Source organism: Carassius carassius, chromosome 34 (assembly GCF_963082965.1).
Source record: "Carassius carassius chromosome 34, fCarCar2.1, whole genome shotgun sequence".
Taxonomy (NCBI): Eukaryota; Metazoa; Chordata; class Actinopteri; order Cypriniformes; family Cyprinidae; genus Carassius; species Carassius carassius.
Genome location: NC_081788.1, coordinates 27,839,089 through 27,850,872, shown reverse-complemented (window position 1 = coordinate 27,850,872; position 11,784 = coordinate 27,839,089). Strand labels below are relative to the sequence as shown.

The 11,784-nt window shown below is 36.1% G+C and overlaps 1 protein-coding gene across 1 annotated transcript; it reads right to left on the bottom strand.

Annotated features, from left to right (window-relative positions):
* Positions 1-10,978, bottom strand: bnip3la (BCL2 interacting protein 3 like a). Its single transcript, XM_059523334.1, has 6 exons — positions 10,874-10,978; positions 6,803-7,055; positions 4,250-4,331; positions 3,989-4,095; positions 3,320-3,475; positions 1-2,441 (listed from the first exon to the last, which is right to left on the bottom strand). Exons 1-6 carry the CDS (start codon positions 10,926-10,928, stop codon positions 2,393-2,395), a joined length of 702 nt encoding a protein of 233 aa, XP_059379317.1. The 5' UTR covers positions 10,929-10,978; the 3' UTR covers positions 1-2,392.
* Between the last annotated feature and the right edge of the window lie 806 nt (positions 10,979-11,784).

The window sequence follows — 11,784 nt, the reverse complement described above, 5'->3', positions numbered from 1 at the left end:
TGAATGTCAGGTTGTATTTTAATATGAGTTCACTTTTCCTCCAATACCAGCGAAATACAAGAAACTACATGTTCATTGCTTCATCACTCCAGTCGCTACTGGAATTCAAACGAAACACATGGTGGAGCTGTCAATCACAAGGGCCCCGCCCTCCAGTATCCACACTCATGATTAAAGCAAAAATTTATTTTTAAAACAACAAAAAGAGATATGACAGAGAAGAAAAACATCAATGTGCGTAAAACATCTCGTTTGGTGATCCTACCTGACACAGACCAGGCAGGCCTAGTTTAACTTTTCTGACAAGAGCTACATCTATTCCATTCACAGTTCTCATTCTGCCCCACACAGGGGAACACTTCATCTCCGTCACGTCCTGATGTAAATTCTCTGAACACACACATGCAATGGGGCTCAGAAAAGGTGCAAGTAAAAGTCGAGGCACGGTTGAAGCGACACTTAATTGGCCTCTTGTATTTCCACTCCCCCTCTGAGAGAGAAAGAAAGCATGAAAACAGAGGAAAAAAAGCAAAGTGTGGCACAATGACACAGACGGCCTTAATGCAAAGGGTGACCTGTTAACCGGTTTGGGTAGCGCTGGACTATTATTTAACTGTTAGTTTTTTGTATGAAACAGTTTGGTTAGTAGAAGTGTTACTCGATACTGTGCGGGTGAATTATCCAGGTTTTCTTTTACCCAAAAATAAAATAATAATAATAAATACAATTACATATAATTTCTTAAAATACTTGAGTTTTGTAAACTACAAATAGTTTTGCATGTTTTTTTTAAACAATTGTATTTTACAATTTGAAAATTACTGATTTAATTTGATTTATTTTATTTTAAATCAAAAGCTATATAAATTCAAGGACAGTGCAACCAACTTAACCATGATGTATAAATATGTTTAAATATAAATAACTTTTTTAAATCATGGTAATGAAAAACTGTGCTTTATTGTTATGAAAATAATGCCTCAGATGTTTTAATGGTTTTAAACTTGGCTTAATTCTTTATAAATGAAAATATAATCACTCAGATGGGATGAAATATGACCTGGACATGTTCGTGACAAATTTCCTAACCTGTTAAAGCCATTTTATCTGTAAAACTACACCACATTGCATATAAATATGTAGAAGGAGTGTGGATCTGTTAGACAAAAGTACGCACAACAGCGTATAATACACAACTATATCAACACTATGCCTAACATCCACAGGCTGTTCACAGTAAAACCAAAGGCCTTTGTAAGGTGTTGTCAAAACAGAGTGAATGAGAGGATCATTAATGAGTCTAAGTGAAGAGCAAGCGACTCATGTTGGGTTGGCAGTGGAAACCCTTTGGCACTAAGATACACAGTCAAAAACTGCTGCAAGCAGGATATGCATCAAGGCAAGCCAGAGCATGTGAGTTTGTGTGCGCTAACCTTCACTAGTAATTCACAAACTAACCCGGCCAGTTTGGCTCTTAAACAGATGTACGTCCATGCTGATCTCTTTAGCTTAAGGTCTTTCGATTAAAAAAACATGTATTGTTAATGTAAATTTGTGAATTACTTATATATTTTAATACTACTATGAAGCAGCTATAAAGTGATGCTTCAGTTTTGTGCCTGTCGTATTGGATCTTTACAGAAGAGCAAACAAAAAATGGCCTAAAACAGAACCGAGAGGAACCTCTAAAGGTTTACATTCTACGCAGTATATCGTAACAGTCCAACGCAATGCAGCAAGTGCACTATCATATGTAAAGAATGACTTGGTCTGTCTTTAAACAGTCCTCGTTCTCCTCTGACTAACATGCATTTTTGATGCTGTCTTTCACTAAGGGACATGAATGAATTCAATTGCGCAGCATAGTGAGCAAAATCATCTCTCTAGAATATCTTCTCTAGAAAAAAATATCACGACCCTCATTTTTGAACAAACTTAATTTCTTATTAAGAGTTAATATATTCCCAAGATTCCCCGCCATATCTAGACTCTCTATTAGTTGCATATGAAGTGCGTCATGCAAAAAATAAAAGGGTAATATGGCTGTGGTTGTACTGGGGCTCTATCTCATGTAATAGTGTGTCATGAAAAATAAACGTCAGTGAATAATTCACTACATGTTCAAATAAAAACATCTAAAACATGTTAGTAAGCCACAGCGTTAGAGGGCAAGAAATTGCGACACAGCCAAAGAAAGGTCAACAAGCATAATGTCTCCCAGCAGAGGGTGTGATGGGAAATCAGGACTGTGGGCTCAAAGACACAATAAAGAGAAAGACAGAAAGGGGGAGAGAATGAGGGAAAGAGAGAGCGAGGGATCATCACATGATTGGCCACTGCTGTGCCACCATTGCTCATGATGGGGCATCCAGGCACTGGGGTCTGTTCAGGTTTAAAATGAGCTGGTGGAGGGTGTAGTCAACCTCTTCCCGATGTAGACCCTAAAAAAACATACATTGTTTAGATTTAGTTAGGCCTGTATATGTACATGACCTCAATCTTTGGTGACGCAATGTATCGCTTATTATATTTACTTAAAAATTTATGTCACCATGTTTTGTACATTCCAATGTACATTTTGTACATTCTTTTGCAGCTTCTCGTACATAGCATGGTGTAGTCGTGAGGACATTGTTCAAATTTAAATCATGCTTCTACAAAAAAAGTTTCATCTGCAGATTTAGTCTTGTTTAGGGATCTGTGCCTCTGTGCATACAGACATCGGACTTCTTAAGTAGTTATTGTGTCTTATTTACAGAGAAAAGAAGGTCCAGGAAAAATCCGTAGATGGAAAAATCTCCAAACAAATTAGTCGTGCATTTTTCTTTTATTCTACTCGTTACTTTGGACTTTTTGTAAAAAAAAAAAAAAACCTTATTTACTATTAAGGTACCTAATATTTGGATACTGTACTTAATTTCCACAATCTAAATATTCAAAAAAATTTAAACTTTGTTGTCATTTGGAAGTGTGTAGGCTATACATTTAGGGCCAACTCTAAATGCTGGATCAATTAACTATATTATTTGGTGAAACAGTCTTTTTTTTTCAGATTATTGATGTCCAAAATAACTGGCTTTGCAGCAGATTTTCTCAAAAGTTTTTGCAGTGAAAACCCACCAGTGAAAAAATAATGTCAGTATCCGTAAGAATACAATTATTTACAAATAATTTTGTCCAATTTAACTCAACATGTAGTGGGCATTAAAATATTAAATACACAACAAAAAAGAAATACAGTAGCCTCTTGATTAGATAGTGATAGGCAGAGATAAGTGTTTATGTGTGCGTTTATGTGTGTGTGTGTGTTGACACTCACCCCAGTCCCAGAGCCAGGATGTGGGTGAGCAGCAGCGAGGGCATGAACACTTTGAGGAACTCAGCGGAGAACACACCACCTTTCTTCATAGCACCTGTCTTTCTCATGCTCAGAGACACCGACCCAGAACGCTTTGGGTGCCGGAAGTGGAATTCCCTGCGAACAGTCAAAGAGGATCATACTTATATCTCACTGACCTTCGTATCAAAAAACTGTTCTGTTGTGAGTTTGGTATTTCAATGAGGGTTTAAAATAAAATAAAATAAAATAAAACGCGAGTATTTTTCGGATCAAATAAAACAGACTTTGAAAAAAATAATATATTTTTTTTAATAAATAAAATTTGTAATAAATTTGTAAAAAAAAAAAAAAAAAGTAATACAGTTTAATAAATAATGTTACAAATAAATATTTGAATACAAATAAAAAATGAATACAATTATATATATATATATATATATATATATATACAGTATATTATAAAATAAGATGCATGAAATATTTTTAAAGAAATCTATTTTATAATAAAATAAAAATAAAATTATATTTCAGTTTCAAAGAGAACCGAATATTTTATGAATTAAGTATATTGGATTTGTTTAGGAATTGATACATTTGTCATTTGGAAGCATACTTACTAAATGGTTTTATTTTGGTATAGGTTCTTACTTTGGGGGGATGTTCTCTGGTCGACTGGACCAGTCTGCCACCCAACTCTCCTCTTTATTCATGAGGATATCATCCTCTGTGTCCTTCTCCAGACTATCATCTTCTGACTGAAGGAGATTAACCCCCCCCCCCCCCCCGGCATGTTTGATAAAGGGCACTTTTTAAAGTGTGTATATTAAATAACAGTATCATCAATGATAGATATTAGTTCAATAATGACAGTAGATTATTGTAGATTCATATACTGTGTGCTGCTCTTACCTGACTGTCTCTCTCGCTGGGCATCTCCACATCAAACATGATCTGCCCCTCATCCTGGTCAGGACTGTGTGGTCGTGGTGGGCTGTAAACACATCAGGGAAATGTTAAATACAGATAACATTAAACAAGAGAACAACAGAAGCCTGAATCATGTAAAGAGTGAATTAAACTTTATTGAGAGAGAGAGAATAGAAGTGCTAAATCAAAGGACACCTCTGGGACTAAACGTCATGCTGAATACACCAGTGTCGCCCACAGACTGCCTCCTCTCTCTGGATCAAGTGAATTTGAATCTATGAATTTACTATCATATTCAGTATTCCAGGTAATAAGGAACGTATTTAATGAACTGAGGATACATGCACCACAAAAGTGTCATGAAAATTGTTAAAATACATAAAACTTGTTTCATAAAAATATGAAACTTTTTGATGCATTACACACTGGTAAGTGTTATACAAGTAAGTGGATGTCAAGGACAAAAAGAAAAAAAAATGGATAACAGATTATTTTAATACTACACATAAAATGCCATTACTATCTGTCTGATGTCACTAAAATATCTTGAGGGCAGAGTTGTTATTTTTTACTAAAAATAAAACGATTACAAACTGTTTTTGGTCATTTGGAACAAAGCTGAAATAAAAAAATTCTAAACATTAAAGGAGCATTGTGTAGGTTCTGAAATTTCTAACCGTTACTGACACCAGTGGCAGTTAGAGGAACTGCAGCCAGTCTCATGCTCGTTCTCTGTGTGCACGCTTTTTTTTTTTTTTTAATTTTTTTTTTAACTTACGAGGAGTGTACGTGGGTGTCTGAATTGTGCTGGAGGCTGGTCGCTTCTTTCCATCCGCAGAGTCCATTTGAAAACACTATTGCCGCTGCTTACTATAATGGCTGGCGTGCCGTACGGTTGTAAGCCCAAGTAGACGAGAACGCGCATGACGTCACATTTTGTGAATTTTCGCGCCAATTCGGGCCCGACTCCTCCACACACAATTGAGCCTACAGGCTGATAGTTAAAGTCCCCATGAAACGGAAGTTGCAAACGACTTTTCTCCAGTGTTGTGACGTATTTCCGAGAGAAACGGAAAAATAAATGAGGAAAATAGTGGGCGTGGCTTATTTTCCAACTAGCACCTTGATTGGATCTAGATAAGTAGGTGTTTAATTCAAAAAAAGGAGGCAGATCTAAACGCAAGTTTACAATCGGTTGTTCACTCGGCGCGTGAAGTGCTTCGAGCACATCCGTGACCACTCTGTTAAACCTCCTTCCTCGAAATGTAAAAAATCGAGCCATCTGGACCGTAACGAGGGAATTTTAGGGAAAGGGAAAGTGTTCCGTGAGTTCCACAACCAAAAATGCACCTCCTCGCCATCTCTCCTTTCACGCGCTGTCAATGCTCGCAAACACACAGGCAGCCTGTGTACTGTCAGTTGGAGGGGCGTGGTTACGGATTAAGCAGACACCTTATTCCTCAAGCCTACGTCATCAGTGAAGGTCCTCCAATGCAGAGGGGAGGGGCATTTTCAGATTTTGATTAAAGATTATGAAGCCAAAAATTTTTTTGGTGTGGATTGACTCGCATGGATGAATTGTTCAGCACAAAACGATCAATTCAGGCGAACAAAGTAAATATAGTCAATTTTGATTTCATGTGGACTTTAACCATGGTGGACAGTCGAGGTGTCATTCTTTTTTTTACGTCATGGTTGGCTCACACATGTACAAATGAAAACTGTATCTTAAAGATTTTTTTTAAGTAAAAACCTCCACATAGCTCCTTTAAATTAAAAACTTTAAATTAAATTTAAATGAAAATGATAAATGTTGCATTGGCAGCTAAATAAAATAATAAGTTTATACTTATGTACTAAAATTACTAAAAGTAAAGAGAAGTACAAAATAAACCTAAATAGAAACTAGATAAAATATAATTAGAAAAAATGAACATTTATTTTAAATGACAAAAGCATATGATAAGATTAATAAGATTAAAAACTGAAAATATTAAAATAAAAGATATGAGTAAATAAATACTTTAATAGTATATTAATAATACTAAAATAACACTGAAATATGGGGCAGTGAATCATTGTATCACTGAGATGCAGTTTTTATTAATAGTTTAAATTAGAATGTATTTTAATATTTTCCATTTTTAATTTTTGGGAAAGGTTTAGTAATTTTATTGTGTTTTTGTATTTTTTTTTTTTAAGTTTTGTTCCCTTTTTCTTTCCATGTCTATATAGTTTTATACATTTTGTTTCAGTTTTGGTTATTTTAGTGCATCACGTTGAACAACAAAAAAACTAAATCAGAAATGTTGCCTTGGAATCTAGCTTAAATAATTTTTCTTTAAACATATATTTTTATTTCAAGTAACAAAAATGTTTTAACTTATCTATAATAACCCTGTTTTGGGGAGTAGCCCATTCGTTTTTAGCCAATCAGAAACACTCTCCTCCTGTCAATCATTTTGAGTGTTCTGGTTTGGAGGGCGGAGTTTCTGAGAATAAAAGAAAGTTTAGCGGCATGTGTAAGTCTCGTACCTGTGACAGGACGAGCTGCTGGGGCTGGACTCGTGCTGGGCGTCCAGTAGGATTTTCTCCATGTCTCCATTATGGATAGAGGAGGAGGAAGGCACGTGTTCCAGTCCTCCTGTTAGAACCTCCTCTTCCTCCTGCACGGCCTCCAGGGCCTGTGAGGCCTGGGACTCGCCTTGGTTCCCGTTCCCCAGCAGCGAGGGCAAGCTGGGGGTCTGCTGCTGAGTGTTTCCATTCATCTCCAGCTCCACCCAGGACCCTGAAAACCCCCAAAAAGTGTTTAGCATCGGCTCTTGCTTCACAAGACTAATGCATCAATGGTTTCAAGGGGCCTGTCTTTATTTATTTATTTTTAATTCAACGGAATCCACTGTAAATGAGTTTTTTTGAGAGTCTCTTAGCGTTCGTGTCAACCGGTTATGGAGCTGAGTGAGCGTTTTCAATTCTTTCTTAAGGCAGACTCACTCAGGGGATTGTGGGATTGACATCAGCACAGAATACAGAGCACCCGAATGTTAAGTTAAGGACAGCCAAAAAACACACTCTTTGCTTAAAAGGTAATTTGAGACCGACTTGTGAGAACAAACATCCACTGTTGACTGTCGTCATTGCAATATCAAGGGAAGTAATCAACAACATTTGTCATAATCAAGTAGCACTAATAAACCAGCGTCCTGCTTAAATCAGCACATCTTATTATGGCAAAATCCTTCAGCAGCCCACAACACTGAACTTTTGTATTTGCCCACAGATACGGGCAAATTGCCATTGCAGAATGCATTCCAGCAGCTCTTCATCTGTGAGCATTTGTTGTCACGCTGCATCACAACAACACAAAATGGAGAAGACTTCGGACTTGCATTGAACCCAGACAAATCTGGCAACTAGATTAACCACCTAGTAACCACTCAGAACACCCTAACAGCTTCACAGCAACACCTTGACAACGTATAGACAAGTTATGCATAGGCAAGTACCACTCACATGCTGAAACAAAATATAAAAATTTAGTTTTATTTGGTATGAAAGCTTGTTTCTGCCACTGAATAAAAAATAAAGGCCTAATTATGACTTTTTATCTCCAAATTCTGACTTGATTTCTTGCAATCCTCTTTATATCTTGCAATCCTGTTATTTTTTCCACAGAATTGCTTGAAATAAACTTGTAATTGCGAGTTATAAAGTCAGAATTCTGAGATATAAACCCGTAAAAGAAGTGTGACTTTTTATCTCATAATTGGAGTTTATATTTCTCATTTCTGAGAAAAGAAGTCTGAATTGCGAGATATAAACTCACAAGTGCGAGAAAAAATAAAGAATTGCAGAGTTTATGTCTTGCGATTGCAACTTCAAGTTTATATGTCACAATTCTGAGAAAAAAAAAAAAAGAGTTGGTGGATGTAAACTCAGAATTACGAGAAAAAATACATAATTCTGAGTCCATATCTAGCAATTCTGAAAAAAGAAAACAAAAGAAAAGAAAAAGTACAAATTTTGAGATTGCAAATACAGTGGGGCTCAAAAGTTTGGGCACCCCTTGCAGAATCTGTGAAAATGTGAATAATTAAAAAAAAAATCATAAATGCATGCTATTTTTTATTTAGTATTGTCCTCAGTATTGAGTCAGATATTGTACATAAAATATGTTTATATATTATATTATATTTAGTCAACAAGACAAAAAAATTGCTGAAATTAAAATAACCCCATTCAAAAGTTTGGGAACCCTTAGTTCTTAATACTGTGTGCTGTTACCTGATGATCCACGACTGTATTTCTGTTTTGTGATGGTTGTGCATGAGTCCCTTGTTTGTTCTGAACAGTTAAACTGAGAACTGTTCTTCAGAAAAATCTTTAAGGTCCTGCAGATTCTTCAGTTTTCCAGCATATTTGCATATTTGAACCCTTTCCAGCAGTGACTGTATGATTTTGAGATACATCTTTTCACACTGAGGACAATTGAGGCACTCAAACACAGCTATTAAAAAAGGTTCACACATTCACTGATGCTCCAGAAGAAAACAAGATGCATTAAGAGCTGGGAGGTGAAAACTTTGAACATGATGAAGATGGCCAAATTTTTCTTATTTTGTTGAAATATTTTTTTTTTTCCCATTTAGTTCTGCCCTTCGTAAGCAACAGAAGATACTTGTATGTTTCCTGGAACACAAATTAAGTACAATTTATTTGATCTTCCATTCCAAAAGTTTTCATCCGCCAGCTCTTAATGCATCTTGTTGCCCATTAAACAGATTAATTTACAGATTAATTTGCATCTTCCGTAATGGGTGGAATTCCCAAGTGCCTCAGAATATTCATGAAGAATGATTGCTTGTTGAGAATTGATTATGGTGAAAAATGTCTCTTTATGACAAGATATTTATATCAAGAAGAAAAATAAGATGGCTTGATTTTTGAATAATGTGCATTGGTGAATTTTGCACAACAAGATCATGAGCATGTATTAGGAAAGCATAAAAGCATTTTTATATCACTTGACATGTTTTTGGGGGCTTCTTGACAGATTTGAGACCGATTTAGAGAGCCGTTATAAATTACATAATAGACCTTAAATTACTTTATAACATCAATTTACAACTAGTGCAACCAGAACCACACAGACAGCAGGGAAATATTGTTACCAACAGCTGCTACACAAACCCAGAACAAATTCTGTCTGAATAAGCTAAATAATATTAGTTAATTTTTGATTCTAGATGATGCAATTACATGCACTACAAAACTGTGTTATATATAAAAAACAAAGTACAAAAAACAGAAGGAAATATGGTTTGCACTTCACTTGTGAATTTGCACTTTAGGCACAAAAGGAATATGAAAATAAAGAAATGTGCTGAAGTTTGGAGTCAAATGATCTGACCGGTTAAAGATTTTTTTAAGTTCTAAAATATTAAATGATCAAGTTTTACAAGCTAAGTGCTACCAGAGAGCTGACGCATAATGCAAATAAACGGTTTAAATGTTGCATTAATGATTATTAAACACAAGCACTAATAGCTCATTGTTCCCACATCACAAATCAAAGTGATTCAGCGATATCTGCTACATAAATGAAGGTTGTGGCATGCAAGTGCTCAAATCTTAAGTAAAGTAGTGTGCAACTCATACATTCAGCAAAACTGTACAAATATAGGCCTTAATTGTCCTTAAAAATAATTGTAAAGTAAAGCTTGATAAAATGTTCCCAGCAAAAACAATATTTAAAAAAAGCTTGTTTGGATACACAGATCAGAAAATATAGAAAGAAAGAAAAAGAAAAACCCTGGAAAATTTCATAATAAATTGCTTTCAGGGACAGGCCATGGACAAAGTACTTAATGAATTTAAAATGAACCTCTGTGTTGACTTAATTGTGGCATTGTGATAAATGAAACTAAATAATACAATTTCATTCTTATATATATAAGAATGAAATTGTATTATTTCGTTTTTTATTATATGTGTATATATATATTTAGATAATTTGTTCAATATTTTAACACATAAAGGGGGGCATGAAAATATTGGAATGTAAGTTACTGGAAACTGAAATAACCCCGCTACTAAACAACTAAAACAGAATGGAACACAAAATATACAGTAAAATATTAAAGGCACAACCCAGCTGATTTAAATCGCAATATTCAGCTTCTTTATTTATTTACGTTTTACTGTCTATGTTATTTACACGCCCCCTGCCTCCATTTTTCTCCGATCCCCCTTCGCCTTGTTTTGATATAATCGTAGCCCCGCCTCCACGGCGCTCGAACTTAATCTATTACTAACAATTGGCTTACGTCCCGTCAATCATTCTGGGTTGCCAAGCAACACCACCCCGACTCCCGCTCTCATTCACTCTCATTCGCTCCATCGTTACGACGCCCTCTTACGCTCCGCCCTTTCGCCTCTCCTCTACAAGCGATAAGGAAACTCCAGCCATTCAGCTCAGTAATACAATAGATGTTGCATAACAGCGTTTTACAGCTCCAGAGAAAACTACAACCCACACAAGAAGTTTTAAAGCGACGTTAGGATCCCTCTTGAGTTTTCCCTGCAGAAATACAGACGGAGGTTTACCGTTGAGTCCCGGTTTTTCATTGTTGTTCAGCTGCGCAGCGGCTGTGTCGGACATAATGCCTCTTCAGTCCGTCAACACCGCACGCCCCCCGCTCCTCGTGCACGCGCACTTGCATCTTCGACCACTGAGCGCAGGCGCGACGTCATCACATTCAGAACATTAATTTTAATAATGCCTACTAAAGAAATGAAAGTTGCTTTACAGAAATGCACAAAAAAGTTATCGTATGTGTTCACAGTATACACAAGCAGAGGTAGGCTATAAACCGATGGATGTCAAATTATAATGTCGTGAAAAGGTTCATTTATTTCAGTAATTCAACAAAAATTGTGGAACTCGTGTATTAAATAAATTCAATGCACACAGACTGGAGTAGTTTAAGTATTTGGTTATATTATTGTGATGATTTTGGCTCACATTTAACAAAACCCACCAAACTCAACAAATTAGTATTTATTAATTCATAAGACCAAAAAAAAAAAACATATTTAGTGAATTGTTGGCCTTCTGGAAAGTATGTTAATTTACTGTACATGTACTCAATACTTGGTAGGAGCTCCTTTTGCTTTAATTACTGCCTCAGTTCAGAGTGGCATGGAGGTGATCAGTTTGTGGCACTGCCGAGGTGGTATGGAAGCCCAAGTTTCTTTGACAGTCGCCTTCAGCTCATCTGCATTTTTTGGTCTTGCTTCTCATTTTCCTCTTGACAATACCTCACAGATTCTCTCAGGGGTTCAAGTCTGGTGAGTTTGCTGGCCAGTCAAGCAGACCAACACCATGGTCATTTCACCAACTTTTGGTGCTTTTGGCAGTGTGGGCAGGTGCCAAATCCTGCTGGAAAATGAAATCAGCATCTTCAAATAGCTGGTCAGCAGAAGGAAGCATGAAGTGCTCCAAAATTTCTTGATAA